This window comes from Haemaphysalis longicornis, unplaced genomic scaffold, assembly GCF_048455015.1.
Source record: "Haemaphysalis longicornis isolate Haplotype H1 unplaced genomic scaffold, Haemaphysalis longicornis Haplotype H1 scaffold_9, whole genome shotgun sequence".
Classification (NCBI taxonomy): Eukaryota; Metazoa; Arthropoda; class Arachnida; order Ixodida; family Ixodidae; genus Haemaphysalis; species Haemaphysalis longicornis.
In genome coordinates this window covers 138131204-138155430 of record NW_027526460.1, presented here as the reverse complement: position 1 = coordinate 138155430, position 24227 = coordinate 138131204, and the positions used below count along the sequence as shown (strand labels likewise).

Here is a 24227-nt window from a genome sequence, read left to right as displayed (position 1 = left end):
ATTTGAATCATGTCGTCTTGGTTAAAGGGGCCATGCAAACAAAATGCAAGTTTGTTTTATTCGTAAGATATTGTGTGGTATAGTCCGGGAGCAAACGATGCCGTATTCCCTGAGAAATTATCAATTTAGGTTAAATTTTCATTCTCCCGCTAGATCCCGTGTTTTCGCGACGTCTGTCATGGAGATAGAAGGATCAGTATTCAAACGAACTTCAGTGCGCCATTAGGCTCTGCAGCCTTGCTTACTGTCAGTCCTCCCAGATGGCGGTACTTACTGAGCCGCGGACCGTTGTCCGCGGTTGCTTTCTTTTTGACCGTATTTGCACCTGGCTTGTTATCATTACGGTAGAAAGTAATCGCATCGTGAAACGTGGGGTGTGCTCGACAAACAGGACCACGTAAGACAGTGTCGCTTACGCCAATCGGCCAGTGTCGCGTAAGACAACTCCAAAGCGGCGGAGTGCTGTGCCCAGTACCAGCAGACCAAAACCAGCAGCAGTGCGCCGAGGAATTTCCGTGTTTACATGTAGTTGCGTAACTTTCATTCTGCAAGCTTATGAACACTGCCGAATTTGCGTTTTCTTTTGCAGGCCTCAGCCAATCCCACAGCTCGGGCACATGACATCATAGGTCTGGAAATGAGTAAGTGGGTCGCGTTACCATTTCCTCTTTTCGTAATTCTGTAGCTTATTTGAGTGAAGTGTGCGTTAAAAGTGGTGTCGTTATGATTATAACGAGGCAGGTTTTCGAATGAACCAAACTTGTGTTTTGCTGCATGGTCCCTTTAAGCTATGCGGTCTGCAGCCGCACATCACGGCTCTTTTGTCTGCAATGTGGCTGGTGTGAACAACGACGGTTATGGCGGCACAGCGTGAACGACATGAACGTCGCTGTTTCCTTGCGTCAGTATGTGAAACGTTTTCGTTATTGGTACGAAGAGGAGAGAATACGTGTCATAACACGTAGATGTGACTTTGTTGTCGATTGTTGGAAGCTCTGCTTTTAACCGTTTTGTATAAGGTCATTCCTCAACTCCGCTCAATATTGAACCTGAAGCTGCCAATTGCTAGCCCCCTACCCCATCCCACTTTAGTCTCTGTGTAGGGTTCTCGCAAAACCGCAAGCAGCACTTCGGGTCCCCAGGTGCGGCAGAGCGTCCCCGGAACAGCCTCGGAGTGGCCACCGGAACGGAAGAGAGAGTGAGCGGCGGTCATTTGACCGTCGGCGAGCGCCGCCGCAGACAGTGTGCTGGCGCTTACGCAACTTGCGCAGCGTGCGAGAATCCGTGCGGTGGCGCGGCGGCGCCACGCTTTGAGGGTGCGAATGCCTGTCGGCTATATAGACAAGAGTGCCGAAATAAGGAGTGCGGGCATGCCCCAACCATAGTTAGATGGAATAAAAGGCTTGCGAAGCGGTATCCCACAGCCAACTTGTTCTCCGTAGCGCGACCCAAGAACATTCAGGAAGGGAACGGGATATTTTCTCACACTAACAAAAGTTACAATTTTTTAAATGAGAGCTTGACTGCGACTGTTGAAGGGAAAACAAGGTTTACCAGGAATACACGGCGTGGATATTTTGTTACTACGCTGTGATATGCAAGAAACGGGTTCTCGAAAAACAAAGAGGATACGCTCCCAAACTTTAACCTCAATAGTGATCAGGAACGGGTTCTGACTACTGCGTCTGTAATGTTGGCACCAACCAAGAGAAAAGCGTTTTACGTTCGCGGGACTTGTCCCCGGCACTTAGTTGCTGTGACGTGTATCCTCACACAAAACAGCTGCGCGCTCTTCGCAAAAGCCTTTACAGCTCGGCGACCGTTTAAGCGTTGGCGCCCTTTTTATAGCCGCATAAGTGTGTGGTTACTTTTAGTTTGTCACCCATCGTTTTTCTGCGTCGGAGCGCTTTCGCTCTCTTCTCTCCGCCTCCTTAGTCACCCACCCGAGTGGCTCGAGCCTTTCCCCGGTTATAATTTTTTGTGATCAAGCGGAAATATTCGGACTCTATATAACAGAGCGATATGTACTTCATCTATCATCGCTTTCTCGAGATCACTTCTTTCGGTTTCAGTGCTTCTTACTGGTTCTTGGCACGTATTTTTACGGAGAAAGTTCTGAGCACCACACAAACCTTACGCGATTTCGTATGAACCTGCTTCTTGGTAGCTACAGGGCCCGACCAGTGTTTTCTTTTAGTTATGCATTCATCATGCAATGCAATTTAAATTTGTAAGGCAGCAAAGGTAATACCAACTGAGGTCGCCATTATCAAGAAAATAAACACTACAGTCAGTCAACTGAACTTTGGTGCGCTTTCGAGCCAATAAACAACTTTGCAAATAAAATAAAATTATTACCTATTGGTCACCGAAAGAACGAACGACTAGTTACGATATAATCGTGTTTAAAAATATAGGAGCCAAAGAAGTACCAACACCGAATGTTGTTTCCGCAGTTTTCTGGACTATACGATGGATTGGTTATAGAAACGCGGTTAATGTTAGCCAGTCAGGAAACTTTACCGCTAACAGAACTTTCTTCGTTTTTGTGCATTGAAGCGAAAACTACTGTTCTAACGAAAAAAAAATCTTAGTTTGCGAATTCCTTCTTCCTTCACTTCAAACGTCATGTTGCATTCGTCCTGTGAAATTTTTTTTTGCTGCCATATTTATCGGAGACTCACACGTAGCCGGTACAGCGACGCTCAGATTGACTATAATGTGTTTCTCAAAGCTATTTCTTGCCTGGTTTTTTCTACAGTGCCATTGTCTATGCATCGTTTGAGGAAATGCTAAAATGCCTCTCTGTAAAGAGAAAGACCGAGCAGTAGACGAGTGCGTTCTAGAATGCCGCTCCAACGATAAATTACTGTATGAAGATTTTACCCCAGTTGTGGAGGCGGGGGATTGTAAAAACAAAAAAGGGTGCCAAAGCAATTTATTGAGGTTGAGACCACTGCAAAACTGAAACTTATCTCTTCAATCTGTTCGTAACTGAACCGCAGGGGTAACACACTTCCTCCCATTTTAAGGGGATGCTTCCGCCAAAACATGTTTAGGCTGCCATACCGACACCGCACAAATGACTTGAGATACATGCCACTATAATCCCACATCGTTTTGTGGCATGCGTGCAAGAGGTGTTGTGCCCAATGAGCATTTCTACAACAGAGGATGCGTTGATCTTTATGGGAGACGGGACGATGTATACAGAAGAGCAAAAATGAAAGGAAGTGAGGGCCGCTGACAAACACGTATGCTGACGTGTGGTGGTCCATAAACCACGAGAGCCATTTACTTCTGGTATATTCGGCAATGCAGAGTCATCAGGCTCGTCAAAAAGAGGCCAGAACGCAATTCTGGGTGGCTGAAACAAAAAAAAAAAAAACGGTCGCACAGCGGTGCCGATAAGCGTGCGTAAAATGAGCGTGCGGAAGCGAAAGGGTTGCTGAGTGGCTGGCAAAAAGCACTTGTGATCTGTCTCTCTTCTCCCATGCAAAGGACGCGGTAAAACCTCACTAACACGCCCAGGGGGCGCAACAAGCAAGTTATTCTTTCTCAAAAAAGAAAATATTTGATGTTTTTTAGCGCAAACACAACATATGTGTGACATTCGTACCTACCGAGTTGGCCGGCTGAACAACTGATCAAGCAGAGATAATGCAACTTATGTTTAGCACAAGAACAGCAGTGGCTTCAACGCCAAAAGGGTTTCTGTAAAGTTTCCGTGACCTGGGGAAATGTCTCACACGTTTATATTTCTTTCTGTAAGTAAAAAAATGGCCCAATTCACCGTAATAAAGTGAGATAATATGAGCACTGGTACGCTTTTAACACTCAAAAGAAAGAATATAAAGTATGACAAGAATAAATAATGGCCCTTCGGGGCCCCAGGCCGGCTGTATGCACAACATCACACCGAGTTCAGAAAGGTAAAAAAGGGCAGAGTCAGCTGTTTCTGGCTCTGAAATATTTTCTACACAGGCCATGAATACATGCGCTACCTGCATGTGGTTTGTGACTTATGCATGGGGACGAATTATAGGCACAATGACCGGCCCATATGCACGCGAGCACCAGGATAGAAACGTTCATCAGCACAGTTTTCCAGTACACTCATCACTCCGGTTACCTTGATCCCTCAAGTAACGCTGGTGCACAGACAACCTATTCTACCAAATTACTGTGATTCCAAGCACAGAAATTATGGAACTGTGCGTATTTCATCTGTTCTGAAATATGCGATGGTCTTCCCAGCTATCCATGGCAGAAGACCGGACTATGAGCTAGTCAGCATGTTTCACTTCAAATCTTAAAGGTACATTGCAGTAAATTTGCCAAACTTCTGTTTTCGTTTTTATTGCTTTCTAGACTTGCTCAAATGAACACACTTTTCATTGTTTATACCTCGATAAAGCTGTATTTATTTTTATAAATCCTGAAAGAAGTAATACTACTACGGGAAATTTGCGGCGGCCGTACCAACGAACAGCAGTGACGCGCATGCGATATGAAATGCGATTGTAAAGTGTCCAAGATTAAAATTCAATGCAGTGTCAGATTTGTTTCTGTGAAACAACATGCTCAGAATCCGACGTTATCGCTGGGCATTCTGGATATCTCAGTAATCGCCATACTGCGCTTCTGCCATGTTGTTGCCTGCAAAATGCGTCAAATAAGCCGGCCAGTACGGCGTGGAATCGTAACCATCACTAGCCGAGGCGTACTCAGTGGATAAACACCCTCCAAGACACCGGAGACGCTTTAATACGATGCGCTGTGGCCCACATTTGGAGCTTGCCCGGCTTATGTCTGCATCGCAAAGGGCATGTTCGCATCAGGCAGAGGGTCGGCTGATTCCGCACTGTGCCCGCAAGCAGTCGGTGCTTATGGTAACACCATGTCAATGCGAACTCGCCGGCGCGTCTGCGTCAATCTGCACGCGATCTGCGAAATCTCTCGTGGACCACTGAACGTTACAGCGCAAAAATGGCGAAATCGTATAGAAACAATTAACTAAAAACAAACAAATCAGCTCAAAAATACATGTTCTATCAGGGATATGAACTTTCGAATTGCAAACCAATGGACCTAAGGATGAAGAGCACTCTGACATAAGCCAGCATTAAAAAGAGCGAAAGGAACGAAACAAAACTATATATTTTCTAGCCTGTTTACATTTTTATTTTGTTTTAGCATTCCAAACAGCTTAGATGACCATTTCTTGAATAACGGTCGTGTAGTAAGCGTCCCCCCAAAATATCTCACCTCCAGCGACTGCATTCCTTTGGCAGAAAAGCTATCGCAAATGTGTGGTCGTGCTGCTGACCACTGTGCTAGTTCACCCAGCGCAAAAAGCGCCTTCCGCACCTTGGTTTTAGTCGTACTATAAAGTTTCGGTTGGTTTTAATATCTTGTACCTATATTAACTTCGCTGACTTTTCTTCCGCATTTATATTGGCCCTAGATTTTTTGTACTAGCGTACCAGTCAGCGAAGCGTCGCATGTGCGCTTGTGTGGACCTACTCGGACTTAGAGCTTGATACATTCTAAAAACTAAGAAAGTAATAGCACATTATTCCAAGCACAAACCCTGTCGTGGCTTTGTTTCGACTGAGCTAACGAATTGCGACGACCCCCCGGCGCGCGGCGAACTAAACGCTGCGCCGACTGATTCTGTCGGAGGGTCGTCGAGCCGTGCAGCAGCTCATTCAAGCCCAGCCATCTCGATGGAGCGTCATACGAAACGCCACAGTAAAGAGAGGGGGACAGCACAATCGATTTGATTTTTATACTGAATAAAGTCGCATAAACACTGCGAAAGTTGTCGAAACATCGCCTAGAGCCTCCAGAATACAATTTGCGTAAGAAATCCCGCAATTATTACAAATCGCTTCAGTGTCCCTTTTGGCACACTTACCCGCAGTAAACTGAATTACTTCAAAACGTGGGCCATGCCTGAACGCAGCTCTTGAGATTTTCAGCAGGAGAAAACTTGATTAAACGGACGAATTGGCAGGCTTCTCTGTGTTAAAACTGGCTTCCCGAAGAAGGCCAGTGTAAGGGCTATTTAGGCCATGCTTTGGGCAAACGAAACTGTAATGGCTTCGAGTTGTCACCTCTTATCAAAATTGCGGGATGTTTGAAATTACGGCTAACCTGCGTATATTCACCAACTACTCACGGCTTAACCAGAAGGGCGCCGAAAGTTAACACCTGCTTGCTCCGTGCGGAGCAAGCAGGTTACGGCAACAGGGCTGGTGCCATTATGTTTCGAGACTGCGGCAGAACATTGAGCCACCAGCTGCGGGCATTAGCTTCGGCAGGAGCCCACACGCTGCTCAAACTGGGAACACGAACAAAGAAGTGTGCATGAAGCTCCCGGCATGGGTGCTGGTAAAGCAATTTTATTCTCAAGAAGACAGAAGCAGTGGGGCAGGGGCTGAATCAACATATATGGCATAAGCTGCTGCCACCCGCTCCGCCCCTTATAGGGCCTGCTCTTGGATTCCAGGCATTGAGCTGCGCATGGCAGCCTCGCAAAGGTAGTTACATGAAAGATTTAGAAGGTGGCCGTCCGGCAGTGTACCACATTTGTGGTTTAGGTTTCCTCCTTCCAGGGCAGAGGAGATAAGAGGGAGAGTAAAGGCCAAGGTAGATAAGGCGCGACTAGGGTCTGGAGTTCCCGACACCTTTCGAATTCGAGGAGTGGATATGTGGACAGATGAGTAGAGACGTCGTTCGAGGGGTAGTGTGAAGTGATATAATGAAAGGTGAGGCGACGTTCGCTCAAGTTAGAAGACGGCCCCAGCGATTCTGGGCGCCAAGTGCCCAGAGCTCGATTGATAAATCCTCAATCACTGATGTCAGCAGCCTCATTGGCGGGAAACCCAGCTTGTGCGGGGGTGCAAAAAACGTTGTGGCACGGGTTTTGGGTGTGGTAGAGAGAATAGGAAGAAAATCTGAGGATGTCTCCCACCTCTGAAACTGTGGATCTAAATGTAAGACTCACTCAGACCCCTCAGAGAAGATGAGTGGGTCATGGGAGCGCGATGTCAGCCTCCTCTGCTTTCTCCCTGAAGTGAAAAGAACCAATGCTGCCGCTTAAAGTCGATGGTCTAACGTAGCACCTAAGGGGGAATATGAGGGGCACACGAGGAGGCAGTAACATCGACATAGATCATATCCTTCCAGGAGCGGAGTGTGCGCTGAAGGGCCTTAGTGCATCGTGAACAACTGGCGGTGTGCTGTGTAGATTGGAGGTTCCTGGGGAGTGTAGGATGTTGAAGTGTTGTATGTGTGTAGGGATTGTGCTCTTGTGCTACAAGGTGCTTTAAAAGTTGACAGGGTCTCAGTGCACAATATTACAAATACGTTGCTATGGTGGATATCACTCAGTTGGTATAAGGTGTTGATTATGCCGGTATGGAAAAGGCGTCGCGTGGGCGTGTCAAGCGGGAGACCAAAAGTCTGATTCTACCTTCTTCCCAGGAAGGTGTTGAGTGTCCACATCTGCATGAGTTAGGAATACTAATGGCAGTGTACACGTAATTCGCCTTAGAGGTTGAAAGTGTGTATCCAGCAAAGGCAATCTGCCTCTTTGCTACCACGATACCGTTAATTCGCTTGTATGTACAGTTTCAGAACCTGTATGCAGGGTGCTTGAAGATTGCTGCCTGTCATTGATAACACAAATGTTTGGAGGGAGAGGAGCATGCCCGTGTAGGCGGCAGGAGAAGCTCTTATCTCTAAGGGACACAACAGAGATTAGTTATTGCCGACGTGGTGACAACAAAGTCGGTTGCCCGTTAAATTACCTGCTCTATGTGGCCGTCAGAAACCCTGGGCGACATGCCTACTTAATTTTTATTTCGTTCGCCGTGCGTTGCCCACGGAGCCTGGAGTTTCCACCAACGACTCAGAGATGTAGCACATTAGGCGTTAGGTCCATAGTCACCCAGGAGTCTCACCAGCGAATATCACTACAAGGCCGGTAGCGCTTTGCGGTGTTGTCTCTGTCGTACGTTTGCGGTGTCAAGTGTAACCATGTTATACCAACTTGCCTGAGCAACACCTTGTCATTTGGAGGTTAATATCGTCTGCGTAGAGGAAAGGCTGAAGTCCCGGGATGTTACTAAGCTGGGATGTTCAAGGAACCATGGCTAGTTAAAAAAAGGGGAGAGTACGAAACCATGATGTATACCAATCTACTAATGAGAGAGAAGAGCGAAAAGTACCTAATTTCTGACGACAGTTCGGTCGCTAAGGAAGTTTCTAATAAAAGTGGAAATGATCAGCTGCGGATTATCCTGTGTAAACCAGCGTATATAGTGGACTATGCCACGTTGTTGAACACAGCTTGGTGATTGAGAACTAGGACAGCCTGTGAACCTTTGGAGGTAGTCGAAGGTAACGATGTAATGATTCAGGCAACCAAAGGAGTCCTGGGCAGATATGTGTGCGCGGAAGCCAACCATAGAGGGAACACTTGCTTTTCGTCTCTGCCGGTGAAAAGGCGACTCAGGAAAACGCGTAAAATATAAGAACAGATGTGGGTCGAATGTTGGTATTTCAATGGGTTTTGGAATGAAAATGACAGGTAGTTTGCTGTTCTGGAGGTGAAGTGCCCCCTGTAAGACAAGTGTTGGCCTCGGTCGTGGTGGCAGCGGTAACGTTGTCATTCGGATAACAAGAGGATCTTACAGGGACAGAAGCTGAAAGAATTTAAATCCGGCTACGTGCGTGGCCTACTTTTGTATCAGTAGTAGGTATGTCTAGGGAGGAAACTGCCACCGGTGTAAGAGAGACCGTAGATTTGTGTGGGGCTGGGAGGTCATTGGTCATTCCTAGCACATAGTCTTGATGTAGATGGTGCTGGTGGAGTATTTTGGTTACGTGATGCCTATCAGCTGTCTTGCTGCTGACAAGGTCAAACAGATGGCAAAGACGCTGCCAGGTGCGACACATGCCCAGTATGCCCTTGCGTGCAATCGAATATTTGTCCCAATTGTTGTCCCAAATGTGCGTGAGCGCACCATTCACAGCACTTCACCGGATGTCCACCAGTTGGCGTAGCCGAACGTAATGGCCTTGAACTGTACGCTGCCAATGCACTAGTGCTTCTGGAGATAATATAAAGAACACAAAAACCGTGATCAAAACCACTTGCGGTTTACTCTGTTTAGACTTATGGCTTACACTTATGGCAAAGGCAAGGAAGCAGTCAAGAATGCTCGGAGAATTTTGCAATGTGATGCTGGTTGTTAGGGCTTGTAACTAAAAGTGAGCAGTTTTGGTCAAATTCTTTTAATATGCACCTACTGCTATTTACGCCATAAAGCTGGTTGGAGTCATTGCTCGATATTTTTGCAGTTGTAAAAGAATGTGTGAATGACTACCGATGACACTCTACACGATATGCTTAAAAAGTAGAATGGATGCATAGAGACTTTGCACTAGGACGGTTGAATACGCCTGATAATTGCCACAAAATTGATATGTTTACCGTTGTTTGCGTCGTGATAAAAATATCAGCGCGTCCTTATGAGAAGAATAAATTATATCGAACAGCTTTTTCAGCCTGTTTAGTTAAAGCACGGTTCATTTGCCGTGATTTTTGTCAGAGGTGGTGACTATTTTTAGGTACTATTTTTTTTAAGTTCAGTGCTATTTTTATTGGCTGTCCGAAAAGAACTCCCGCAAAATAGCTCATTCAGCGAGGAATTCCGGCCAATGAAGGCAGAGGAACAAGAGGAAGGGGACGCTCTGAACGGAGTAGGACTGCCCAGCGGGCAGATCGTGGGTCTCTGTAGCCTGTCGTAGGACGGCCAGAGCCCCGGTGTCCTGTGGCCGTTGTAGGACGCCCAAGCACCCCGTCCCGACCTTCTACCAGGGGAGCCTCTACGAAGTGTAGAAGTGCGGTCGCCCTCTTTTCACCCTTCGCATCTGCTGCTAACATAGCAAGGGCACTGCCTCCGGCGCACCTCGAACTCCCAACCCTCGTGTGCTTGTCTGACATCTGACATTTCTTCGCCTCGTAAGAACACACTTTTATTTGCAACGATTATTGTGACTGCGAACAGTTATCACCTCTCATGCGGCCCGGACCTTTCTACCGTCGTGAACGTCCGTACTTTGTTGTTCCTCTCGTCGCCGATGTCTACAGTTGCGTGAATCCCTATTAATGTCCGTGTTTTTGTCTTCAACCTGTGTTCCCATCACCTCGCCTTGCATCTCCTGAAACCTCACATCACACCAATGGCACGGGGGTTGGCATTTCAAACCCACGAAGACTCTCTGCAGAAAACCTGGCAGATTATTTCCAGATAATGATAAAGATGATTCTTTATCTATCAGTGCATACCATCAAAATAGGTGCCTAAGTAGACAGCACCGTAGCATTATCCAGGGCACTTGCCGAGTGTACCTCTTATAGAGAACAGTAACGCCTGAGTAGACCTCGTTTAAAAAAGACTTTCAGAAAATCCGGCTCCACAAAGCATGGTTATATAGCTTATTTGTGAAGTATTTTTAAGCCCTTATTTGTAAGTTCACGCGTTTCATGAGAAATGATGCGCAGCAGCAGACGTCTTCGGTGATGCTAATCATTAATCAGAATAATTAAGTCTCAGACTACGTACCAACCGCTGGTCAAACCGTTAGTTGAGACAGCGTTGTTACAGTCTCGTATTGCGCACATTCACGTACAAAGATGCGTCGCATAAGTCGTTGCTCAGAATTGTAGCATATGGACAACTGTAACTACTTAAGCGGCAGGTTCACATTATTCATATAACTGAAAGGACCAATACCTCAAGTGGACCTTAGCTGTAATCATCACCTGCGGTGGCTTTAGGATGCATTTGAAGCCAAGGAATTTAAAATGTTCGCCAATAACGAACATAGGCCTACACCTGTAACCCTTTACAGTCGAGAATCAGGTAAGATGGCCGAGTGCGAAGGACCAGTTCAGCTTCGACACCACGCAACCTGGAGACAAACTACGGATGCGGATGCAGAGCCGTGAATGTGTCATACTAGACCCTCAGCATCATCAAATTATCCCGTGTAGGAAAAAAGAGAAGGCGCAATGTTCAACCAATGAAAGTCCACCGGCACTTTGAGCGTTGATGTCCGTTTATGACCTACACAAACCCAGCCTAAATGCTGCTGTAAAACTCAACAGAGGCTACACCAGGAAAAGCCTAACTTTCAAAAAGAGTGCTTTCTTAGTACCACACCCATGATCACACGTTTTATCTGCACCAGCCCCACTTGTTCGTAGCTATGTTTATGTGTACCTTGCTAGAAAAACCACCGAAGACAATTGTTGGTAAACACTAATAAATACAAATCAGGCTAAACAAGGGGGCCTTTTAGATGCGACTGCACCTCATTCACTCGCCTTGTCCCTCCATACGGCGTTGTTGTTGTCCGTCCACACCCCTCCCCCATTCTCCTCGCCGCGCAAGTTGCGCTCTCAGCCGCTCACCGCCTCCCCTCTCCGATAGCGAACACTCTCTCGCGAGGGGCATTGGATTGGATTCGATTGGATTGGCTTGGCTTGGATTGGATTGGATTTGGATTGGATTAAAGTGGAATGTGTTGAATTGTGTTGCGTCATACCCGCGCCACGTTGCGTCATAGCCGCGGCAGGGGGTTCACGGCACGTTTCACGCGATGGGAGAATCAACCTAACGGAAACAACAACGGAACCCCCTATGCGTCGCATCTACACAGGGGTTCCCGCGAGGGGAGGTGGGAGAAATTTTTCATTCCACCGAAGGAATGATAGCCCCTTGCTGAGAAATGAAGAAGAGAAGGGACGCACTAAGGAATATTTTTTACTGCAGGTGCGCTGCCCTTTTTACCTTCTTTTGCGCGTAATGCAGATGTAAAGAGGAGCAGAAGCGACTCCGCAGTAAAGAATGGAACAGTCGGTGTATTCTAATTACCTTCAGTCCACCTCAGCCACAGGAATTGGCTGGGGTGGGGGGACGCCTGCAGGTTAGCATTGCAGGCGTCCCCCCACCCCAGCCAATTCCTGTGGCTAAGGTGGACTGCAGGTAATTAGAGTACACCGTACTACAGATTTCTTGAGAGTGTATAGCTCAGAAATCACACAAAGCCGCACGCTACAGGGTAAAGATGCTTAATTAAAGGCGCACCATTCTAGGCTGGTTAGACAAAAGGACGGTAGAGAGGAAACAGGTGAGGGCAAAAGTTGGAAGTTCTGTACGCGGCTGTTTCCTATGAATAGCCCGCCCGTGCTTTCTGACTCATTTTAAAATAGCATATGTTCCCATCAAGGCTTCTGTACACAAAGCTAGCCACACTCCAGGTATAATTTTTGCAAAAAAAAACAAACATCAGCAAATTTAAAGGAAACGGCGATTTGTAAAAAGTGAAGAGAACGCAAAATAGCACGATTCGCCCTTTTTGGATGAGTTACTTAATTTTCTCCCACACCGGATGTTCTAACCGGGCGGAGACAATTTTTGTAATGACTGTGCCAGAGCAGAAAAAAAATTGCTTGTTGAAGAAGTATTCTCTAGATCCCTTTTCTGTTCACTGTCAAAGGAGCTAAACATCTTCTTTTAAAGCACATGATAAATTACTAGGAATGCCAAATCACACATACAGTGCATGCAATTTCCAAATACAACAAAAAACAGTTCAAAACCGCAGCAAGATTTCGGCCGCCAATCATAAAATGTTATAGCACACGCATAAGGTTACTGCTGTGGCCAGTACCTTTTAGTGGATGCAACCCAATTATTCCAAGCTGTCTCCACCTAGCACCCGCGTGCTCCTAAATACTACGAAACAGAAACATGCTATCAAAATCCAGTCAATGTTTAGTTTTGGCAAAATAACCAATGTACAACTTGATTCCTCACTTCTCCGTTATTTTCTTCTACTGCGCTCCCTTGTGTTACTTCTTTATGTGGCAGCCGTCTGTTTCAGCAAGGGTTGGTACCGGTGTCGCCTGTGCTGACTGAGGCACTAAGGATTTAAACGTATCAAGAACAACCTCACAGCAGCGCTTTGTGTGTGTAAGTGAACACAAACAAGACGAGACCACTTAAAGTAGAATTGACAAAGGCATTGCTGAAAACATTTCTTGAGGCGTCCTGAATACATTCAATTGTCATTATCCATGTTTGCATGCCATACTATATGAAAACGTTGAAAGTGAGTTATAGTACATGCGCGGAAAAAACTTAGTGGTAAATTTAACAGGTACTTCAGAGATTTATTACTGTGTTTCTTTAAACCGGCATTTCATGGGTCATTTAGCAGTACAAAGAGGTTATATGTCAAGCTTGCCCCTAACCCCCATTAGCGCAATGTCGCACATCATCTATATTTTATCAATACCACTATAACTGAAACCATCAGTCGACAGAGTTTGTTCACAACGTGATCCTTTGAAGCATCGGTTCCAGCATTGTGGACAAAATCACGCAACTTATTTCAGAAAACTTACACTGTTAAACTGTTTAAAACTTACTTAAACGTGACATTGGGCAACCGTTCATATCAGATGTTGAGATTGGCAGAACGCATTTCCCTTTCCCAAGTACTTATCAAGTCAGTAATGGTTATAGCAACATTATTTGTAATCAAGCCCAAATGTTCTAACCTTGCTACGAACTGCGCGATAATGCTGCAACAATAAATAGATTAGACCTTTTGTCGCTGCAGTGGCTAATAATCCACACTGCAAAATTTCATGTCGCCCAGTTTGACAGCTACAATTCGTTAAGGTAGCCCAAAACCACAATCACACGATGCGTTCGCTAGTGCCAGGGCTGCTGCCGGGTCATGTGACTGCTCAAACTGCTGACTCGTTTTTAGCGCAAATACAAGTATATGACGCTTGCCTGATATTCTGTATCTACCACCACGCGGTGAAACTTCTGATACCAGATTAACAGATGCTTAGTTACCCTTTATCGCCTCCTCTCAATATCATCCCTATGAGGTGACGCCCTGACGTTTATGCGTCCCACTGCTTCGTCGCAATGCTTTTCCCCAAAGGATACTAAATGGAAATAATTTTAAGCAAAGAGGAAGGCACGTTCAAGGGCACCGTGTTTGCAACAAGAGCATAAACCAGAACAAGCATCCCTTAACGTATTTACAAGGGACCACCTCGCGACAAACCCCCATTGTGTGCTTCGTGTCTGTACTAAAACATCCCAGGCATCTCCTTTATGTCTTTCAGAAATAATCCGACGAGCATGCAAGCTACATCACCTAACAATCTGACATTCTCAATTTGTAAAAAAATCGCACAGCTCGCAAAGATTCATTAAATGCATGATTTATCATTCGCTACTTGATTAGCATCAGGGAAACAACGGAACTTTCTAGTGTACGCCTCATTTTTGTTACTGAAGGTTTTTCCAGAACTGTTCCCAATGTATTCCAACAAATTGCAGTGGGTTGGCTACTGAGCGACATTCATCCAGAATGATCAATTTCGTTCAGAGAAATATTCAGATTTCCCGTTTACAGAGTGGCACCACATCGGTACCCTCGTCGCTAGTTCCCGCAAAGCCCCTGAGCCGGCTGATTTTGGTACGCTTCCTAAGGCACTAGAGCTTCCAGTGTGATTTCGCAGCTCTCTCGTAGCCACACACCATCAAACCAGCTGTGCCTGCAACCAGGTTTATGGTACAATAATGTTAGCGTAACACTGCTGGCAGCAAACAGTTTGTAATTTTTTGGCACATTTCTAGTACATGAGCATGCACACGGGCAAGAAGGAAAAGGCAAGCAGGGTGACGAAGAAATCTCTCAAGACGCAAACTCCCCAAACAATGAAGGCAGTGCTTGGTGGCATGCCTGATGCATGCTGCTTGTGTAGGTTTATCTTCAGTGGTTACTAAGCAAATGCATGCACGCCATGCGGCGTGTTCGCAGTGCAAACGTGCTGGAGATGAGTAGTTTGTACAAGCTCGTTTTGCTGGGACCCACTACAGACATTCTAAGAGGTTGATCGATGTAGCTACAAACGAAGAACTACTACCGAGCTCCTGCTGCGTGAAATTCAGCTAAGCATGCTGCCCATTTCTAAAACTAGAGATTAAGCCTCCTAAAGAGTACAGTAACGTATGCTGAACTGCGATTGAGTAATATCAAGCAGCTGCACTTTAAACCAGAAGCCGAAAGGCTCAAATATTTGCTTGGTTGTGTGTTGTCAAAGACCGAATTTATTAGAATCACCTTTTGCAATTGTCATTCTAAATAGTAATAAACAGTAAATGAAAAACGCACACTGAAGCTGTGGACTTCACAAGGTTCTAGACGTAACACGCAATTAAAAAATGTAGAAATTTCTCAATTTTTTATTAAAGGAATACTCCCGCATGCTGTTTGTACTCATGTAAGATGTGGTCTGCGTGTCTTCCGGCTTTCGGACAGGATTTTGTCTGTTTTGGATTGTTTTGTTACAGCTAATTACACTCATTTGTTTTACGGAAACAGCAAGCAACGCTCAGTGGAAACGCTATGCACAGCATCTAATGAACGACAGAAATCCAGTATAAGAAGAAAATCTCGTAATTTAAGTGCGGAAGATCAAAAACTTCCGGCCGAATTGCGTGCAGATAAACTCGAGTGAATGCCTCAAAAACGCTTTCGTAACTAGATTTAATGGTATTTACTACAGCTGTATTTCAGCATTGGAACTAACTTACAGGCGGCACGAACATTACTAGCATTCACCAGTTGACACATTTTCTCCATACTGAGAACTAACTCGAGCACAGTGACTTACGCCATCAAAGTATAGCGCGTATTTCACCAAGCTACCACAAGGAGCTCCTGCGTCAACTTAAATATGGCAATTTTGTGTTGTTAGGGCTGGTAGCATCAGCCAGCCTCCTTTTCGGCTGAATGAGCGAATTTTGTATATGGAGACTTGGTATCCACGCGTACACAGAAGCACAGACCTGGAGACATAGCTACTTGCATAAAATGCAGTAATTCTATTTAGGGTCTAAAACATCCAAAGGTAGGTACCTTGCATAGGAATACCAGGTTTTTTAAGATTTGACGCAGCCGCCATGTTATCTGTGAGGCAATTCTTTCCTTACTTACGTCTGTAATTCATAGAGGCCAAATACGCGACCTCTGCACGGTCTCATAAAATGAAACTAACAGAGATGTCGGATGCAAAGTCCCCAAAAGATATGCGCTGTTTTGGTGACAGTTTTGGCAGCACAGCCAACGTAATTCGGCGAATTGCCACCGCACACGTGTTCCTCTCAATTTGGTCGCATTCCCGTTCTGCACATTTGAGGTTACGAACTGGTGTCCGCAGACTTACGGGGCATGCTCGCGCCAACCTAATGCACCATTACTTCGTCAGCCGAACCCACTGCATATTCCGATGTTCAATTACACCTTAATCGCGTTAAAAAAAACGACCCCGGCGCAACGCACCTATTTCACAGCCTTATACTTATAACACCTAGAACTGGACATTCAAGAATACCTACAGGGGCCAGCCCATAACAGAAACATGTTTTCTCGGCTTGCTGCACCTTTTTGTAGATCTTTGTATGTCTATAGAATGCACTAACGTTGATCTGCGTCTATATTTGACAGTCATCTGCGGATTTTTAGCGCTATTAGTGCTGGTTAGTAGAATAGCGGCGCCCTATTCCCGCCTCAAGTATACGCGCTGGCTACACTTAAGCCACCACAGTTGCCTACCAGAAAGAGCATGTGGCCGCAAGGCTTGGCTCTCTACAAGTGCGCTCCACCAGGTAGCACGACCAGATAGCCCGACAATGTTTTTTTCGGTGGGCTCTTGCATATTTCCAATTTTTTGCTCCGGACCGGCGGTACTAGAACTACGTTATCAACTACGTTTAAGCTGCAGAATGCTTAAAATGTCAGTACGCTTAAATTGAAGAATGCATTCAAGCGTTAAACACACAATTCCTCCAGTTATAGTAGTAGTGGTATTTTCACAAAATGTACAAGTTCAGCATCTCGACGCAACTTATTCTGGGGCATGTCGTGTGAAACGGTGTGCAAATGGAACAATGCGAGTGGGTGAAAATGTGCCGCTTGAATAGTGTGCCTGTAGCCAACCTGTATCTGGAGCCGACCTAAAGCCAGGCGACAGGGCTAGGAACGGCGGGTTGGTGAATTCTTTCTGGAGCAACACGCAGAGGCCAAAAGGAGTGGTCCCGTCTTCGGCGCAGCAATCTGCTCGGAGAGCAGGGAACACGAAACACACTCAGGCAATGGCGACACTGTAACACATAGCACAGCATTCCAAGCATGTCATGCAATGAGTTAATGTCATTACAAAGCAGAAAAGCTGCACAGAAAGCAAGACGCGCAAAGACCTAGACACACAGGCATGCGACTCGGCATGCACGAGCCATGCCATACGAAGATAAGCATCTAGATGGCAAGAATCCTCGGTGCTCGATATGTCATTTATATCGTCGCCTTTAGGGACGAGCGAGAAATTACTGGGTACATTTGATTTACAAGCACACAAAACCCAAGAAACAGCAGAAAAACGGACGCCATGGTCTAATCGTTTATTGCCTCACGTTTTTGAAGGCCATTTCACAAACCGCTCCTGAGACTACGTATTTCTACACTGAATAGCTTCACTGGTCAGTGTTTCTTCCTAACGATTCCACATACACAACAACCGGTAAAGGAAACATAAAATTAATATCTCCCTTTTCTGGCAAAAAAGTACGAATTTTTCAACCTTATTACTACATTAGAATGGCATGGCTTTGCAAAATTATTAGAGTTTTCTGTTGGCAGGATCACATTTTGGAGCACCCAGTTTTGTAGCCTGCAAAGCAAAGCACATTGGCTTCAAGCAACGATGCGCAACAGCCCAAGCAGGAGCAGACTCGTTTTGGTAAGAACTTTCACCACCTTTGTGCAAGCGTTAGTAGGTGACCCAATTACTAAAAGTAATGTCCAAGTGCGTTGAATGCTCATGTTATTCACCTGGCTGAAGTCAGGTCACTATAAATTAAAACAATTTAACCAAAAATCGGGAAGCTGACACATGTGTACGGGCTATGTGGAACAATCCCCTTCTGTTTTCTTTTCAAATTGCATACCCTATGAATGCGTCAAGCCATATTTTCACCTATACATAGCCTTCCAGTAATTACATATGTAAAGCAATGGCATCGCAACAAGTGACTTGAGTGCTGACTGAAGCTGTCGGTTTCTGGATTAGGAAATATACAGACCAACTACATGTAATTAACTACAAGCAGCGTGCAAACAGCAACCAAGCCTAAGGTATTGCTGCCACAGCCGCAGGGCCGGTCCGCACCGCAAAAGTATCAACTGCAGCTGCCTTGATTGACTCTTTTCGCCTACGTGTGTCGTTAAAATAGAGACTATTGGTATGTCATCTGCGATTGAAATTGACCAAGCCCGAAAGCTGGACGGACACCCACATGGTGACTCTGGCTGAAGTGTGACAGAATCTAAAGCACCACGCAGAAAAAAGCACAGGACGATATCACCAAAGCTGTTAAATTGTTCACTACACACTACATACGCCCACACACTTTAAAGGGGCACATTTTCAGGAGGATACGTGAGCAAATGGCCAAATCGCTTTCATACAGATCACTCTCTTTACCTGTATTTCAGGAGCCCACTGAAGAACCTTTACAATGCTTGGTTGTGATCGCACATACTCTAAGAAAATCATTCTTTAGGCAACATCAAATGTTACGCCATAAGGCAGCTTTTGCGTTCACGTTTTGTGTTAACACTTCTAGGTGCAAATGCTGAGTCAAACTTCATTCATTGGATTGAGTTATTATTTATAGTTGAGGTCGAAGCGCACTCTGAAGTGTTCTATGGAAATAGATACTCGAAGTGTTCATAAGTACATGACGTGGTTTCTAGCTTCATGTGTCATTCATGTATATTTTTGTAAACATCTTTCGGAAACAGCTTGTTTAGCTCATACTCCAACATCGAGGCAGGCTTCGTGCACACTCGCAAAACACACATGCTTTTGCATCACCTGACGATGACATTCAGCTTAGTACTTCATGTTTGACATAAACAACAAGCATAACCGTATAGCAAGGCCAACACAATTACCACATAGACATTTAAACACTCCGTAACACGGACAGTCAGGTCTCGTGCCTGCCGGACTTTTCTGGGCTTCAAAAGATGCAGGGTACTAAATAAACGGCTTACTGCCATTACGCAAACTTGAAATTGTTTGAATGACAAGCCTCAATATAAACGTTTTCCATACACAATAAACATGCAGGACACCAGTACGAGTGGTGACTGTTTCCTACCTCCAACTTTTGTGCTGTACATTTCTCGGGTACGCAGCAGGCTAAGTGTGCAATGCAGCACTTGTAACTTGGATGCTTGCCCCAAAGTGCTGATGTCGCGTAGATCGCGCATTGTTTGGCAGTGAAAACTCAGTGATTTTGATAAATATTGCGTAGTAAATAGATAGTAGAGACATTAACCAATTAAAAAAAATTCTTCAGGTGCTTGTGCAGTAGCAAAACGATAACAAAAGCCATAAGATCTTGGAAAAGCTCTTGTCCATGTGTGAGCAAAGCAAAATTAGTGGAAAGCAACTACCAAGTGCAACAGTAAAGCTTGACAAACGTTTATTCAATAGAGAATGCAAGTAAACACTAGGAATTGTGGCCACTTAGAATACCTGCGTAAGGAATGGTTTCACAACCACCTCAATCTTCATTCTTAACACAGAGAATAAGGTACGGCATTATCATGATGCGCTACATAGCGAAGCCTTATCAAGCTTTAAAGGCCAACTGCAACACAAATTTACCTGCCCAAAATTTTGCTTCAACGTGTGGTATGCACCACTAAGGTCGCTTATGGCGTAATTTTAAACTCCCCAAACACGCGGTTTTCTTAATTAAAACTGTTCAAAAACACGCCACTTCAGCCGACGGAGCACCTAGCGGAGTGTCGCCACAACTTGTCGCCACTGCAGCGAACTTCCGGATGTGACGTGCAAGTCAGGAATCCCGTGCACCTCTCGCCTTTCCTCAGTAGCCCGTTTACGTGCGGACTCAGTGTAATTCGTGCCTCTTGCATGAATAAGCGCATTCACGCGCATCCGTAGCGCGAGAATTGCTGAAGAAGTTCAGGGTTGCCGAGACAAAAGAGCCCATTAGAAGAGTGCCGGAGCCGGTCTACGCGAGGCAGTACCCCGGAGGCGAGCGAGTGCGGCAGTAGCACATTCGCTGTCGCAAAGGTGGAAGCAGGATCCAGTTCGACTGGACAAGCACGCGAGACGCGTGTACGGCCTACGCGAGGGTATACGCTGGTCGGTGCGTCGGCGGGCGAAGGAGTACGGCGGTTGTGTGGCGCACTGCAAGATCGCGGCCAGGCGGCTCCACGAACGGCCGACGCGACACGATACGTTGTCGTCGCGGCTGGTTGGGGAACGAAGAGGTGTGGAAGCTGTGTGAGGCACAGTGCACAGCAACCTCGCGGTAGGGCGTCTCTACGTACGAGTGCGCTGTACGCGGAACGAACGACGCGAGACCATAACGCTGATGTCGCGGCCGGTCGGGGCGTGAACGAGTACGGCAGGTAGCTATGCGGCCCACTGCACGATCGCGGCCGGTCGACCCTTCGGGAGCGCGAGTACAGCCGACGCGAGGCCATGCGCTGTTGTCACTGTTCTCGCGCCGGTCGGGGCGCAAACAAATACAGAACGCAGCGCACACTGCACGGAATCGATTCAGTACAAACAACTTCGTGAAAAAGCAAATAAATACTAGCCGCAGTTGGCAACATTTCTCTCACCAGTTAAAAAAAAACATAAATATGGGGGGAGGCGGGGCAGATTCGGGAAAATTGAGCCTCGGGAAAGGTCACTGTTTCCCGACGCCAGCGAAGACACTGCAGTGCTATCGTCGCGGCATTACATAAAGATATAACTATCCAAAGCTTTGGCGCGGACACCCTGCTAACAGAAAAAAAATTTCCCCTGTAAACAAAAATAATGAGATTCTTGATTTTAACTGTGATACCATGCGCTGAAATCAAATTCTTACACGCTAGCCCGCATGTTTCGACGCTTTCTCCCGCGGTAGCTTTTTTTTCTTTCCTCTCCCAAACACAGGATGGTTCGATCGCCGTAAGGCATATTGGCTGTGCCGGTGCCCATATAGCGCTCAACAGTGCTTTTTGTGTACCAATTTCCTAGCCCCCAGCTTCTCCACGACGCCTCGCGATGCCTGTGTTTTCGTTTTACCGGATGACCATAGGCGCGTCTCAGCAGCTCGCAGCGAAGCAATAATGGCTGCACGAACTTCCCAACCCCTTTTAGCGAATGTTTTAAAGGTTTGAAGACACGGACGACCCGAAACAAATCCAATGCCCGCCGTCTTCTCACAGGCAGCCCTGGGAGAATCCGCCGGCTGCGTCCGCTTGATCCCTAAACGTAACGTCACTTCCGGCTGTCCGTAATGGTCACCCTGTTTTTTCCAGTTTCAGTTTGAAAAGAGTGTTTTTGATCTTCGTTTACGATGCAGCGATGCATATTTGAGCCCCCAAACTTTGCCGGTAGCAACTTCTAGGGTAGTACTACAGGAAAATAATGTATTTAGGGAGCCGAAAATTTCGTTGCAGTTGGCCTTTAAGCCCGAGCCTTCGCTTGAATTCTTTATTGCATGCTTTCAAGAGTAACGCACTCAATCATCTGCCTATTCAACTTTCAAAAACGTTTCGTGCTTTCGGTAAAAGTACTCGTTCACGAAAGAATGCTCCGCTTATGTAACCCCGTCCAGACACCTTAATTAAGCAGGCCATTATTTTAACTTGAAGCCTTGGAAGCACATCCACCCCGAGACGTCTGCAAGGTTCCTTTTTATGACGTTGTGCAGGGTATCAAGTCACAACGCAATGAACTCGGGGACTCAATGCAATACAACAGATATTGAGCCCGAAATTTAATCTCAATAATCTTATCAAGTCGAAGAACCTGTTATGAACACACAGTTCGTCTATGACTGATAATTTGTCATTTGAAGCCTTGCCACTGTCAGGCTGTTTCAGCGAGTCGCAGGTACCCGTATGCGCGAAATACGACCTCTGCTGATACAGTACCACAGACCGTGAAGATAGCTGATAGACGTCGACAAGCGCTTTTCTTAGCGCATGGACCCGGTGATGGCATGCAAGGCAACGCGATGTGACTACCGTCATGTTTACATTAGCGGAAGTGGTAATGAAAGAACAAATCGTATGTACGATAGAGTATTCTACAATTAGTATTATGGTTCAGAAGAACTTCATACAGCAATGAAACAATTCTACCACCTAGGTTCCCGCTCGAGTGAAAAATACGTTTGATTACTCAACAAAATAACAAGAAACTGCCCCAATGGTGAAAGTCACACATTGCAAATTTGCAAAGTAATACGTTATGTTGCAGCTTCTGCGATAAGAGAACCCGGATGTAGTATTCAAACGTCCTGTTTTCACCAAGCCGTTTGTATTCTGCTGAAAGGTTGTGGTCACTATAAGACCGATATATCACGTCAGTTGTACTGCTACTGGCAAAGTATCAGATTTCAAAGCAATAATATTTATGGGAGCAATTATAAATTGTATAAGGCCTTCATTCGTGGCCACTTAAAGCAGCCATCCAACAAATATTGCAAGAACATTAGGCGGCATTCAGACAACCCATATCTTTAGTTAAATTACGTCGCCACTAAATCACCATGGGAAGAAAAATAAGCGACTGAAAGAAAGACAATAGTAAGACGCACACGAAAAGTTACCAGCCGGAAAGCGAACATCCCTGCACCGTTATGGTGAAAGTATCCGAAGCACCAGTACTCATAATTCTAACCTCTGCAACAAAAACTGAGCATGTCAGGCGTAAATGCTTACAGTGGGGTAACATTAGTTTATCGGCTTGCACAATAATGCCTACTTCGCGGTTATAGAGTAAGGACACAGTACTGAATGCTTTGAAACATTTCGAAGGGTTAGCATCGTTGTGTAAACTCTATGATGCTACAGATGATGTCCAACACAACGACAACGGCGCCGTACAACGAACATTGCCGGTCGTTGTGACTTAGATTCGACATTCAACTATTATACCGAAAGATCTTACCAGAGATCTGTGCACCTCAATGTACAGTGCGCCGTAGCTGAAGCTGTGTGCAGGTTCCATAAAAAATGCCGTGATATTTTAATCATAAATTTGTCAAAAACAAATATATAGTTATTAAAAGTGATGTAATTAACATAAATAACGTTACAGTTGAAGACTGAAAGGAATTGTGCGGAACTCTACACGGTGAAGGTCAGACATGGGCGCTTGCTATGAATTGATCGCCTGCGTTCGCTTAGTAGAGCATGTCTCGGCGAGCATTACAACGATTAGAGCGCTGCCGCCCAAAATTAACGGAAGCGTACACGCCAAGCCCCGTAAACGACATCGCCCGCTCTGTACTAAAATGTACAGAAATCAAGACGACTACTCCGCTCACCGTCATATATCTACCAATCACCAAAGGGGCAGGGAAAGTAAAATTACGGTTTCTTTCAGTTTACAACTACCACAACGTCCACTGATAAGCGTAAGTATGACTGATTAGGAGAAAACACGTGTCGATAATAAACAATTGCTGTTTCCTACAGTTGGCTATTACCACCCTGCTGGAACGTTCCGTATATACGGAATTATGGGAATACGGAGTTCATACGGATTATGCCGCCCCAAAGCACACCGAAAGTAGATGTTAGTATAAAAAACAGGAAATCACATTAGTGTGCGCTACAAAAACCTTTGGCACAGGTTTCGTGTTTTTATCTTCCATAATAAGCAAAATGACGCTCCGTATGTTTTCCGTATACTCCGTATATACGGAATTCACACGGATAATGATTTGGCGGTTCTACTAAACTTACAGACCTAAAATTGGTGTCAAAATTTTGAATAAGTATGCACTATTTCGTTCACGTGTATTTCTCAAAAATATTCCCTGTTTTGTTGCGGCTTTGCATCCTTCTAGGAAAGTACTCCGTATTCCCATATCTCCGTATATACGGAACTTTTCAGGAGGGCACGTCTCACTTATTTGATATAAATATGACTGGTAAGGTTATGCTCTTAAGAAAGGTCGCAAAAAAACTCGGTGCCATTCACTTTTTAAAAACGCATTGCAGCTCGC

The 24227-nt window shown here is 45.6% G+C and overlaps 1 protein-coding gene across 2 annotated transcripts in view; it reads right to left on the bottom strand.

Moving 5' to 3' along the window:
• The window catches only part of LOC144152795 (potassium voltage-gated channel subfamily KQT member 1-like), a 269224-nt gene that overhangs the window by 62706 nt on the left and 182291 nt on the right, over positions 1–24227 (bottom strand). Inside the window, exon 10 of one of the 2 annotated variants that reach the window (XM_077684256.1) lies at positions 17113–17229. The exons of the other annotated variant lie outside the window; for it this stretch is intronic. Coding sequence (XP_077540382.1) covers positions 17113–17229 — 117 coding nt within the window. The remainder of the gene's footprint in view (positions 1–17112; positions 17230–24227) is intronic. 2 annotated transcript variants of the gene reach the window in all.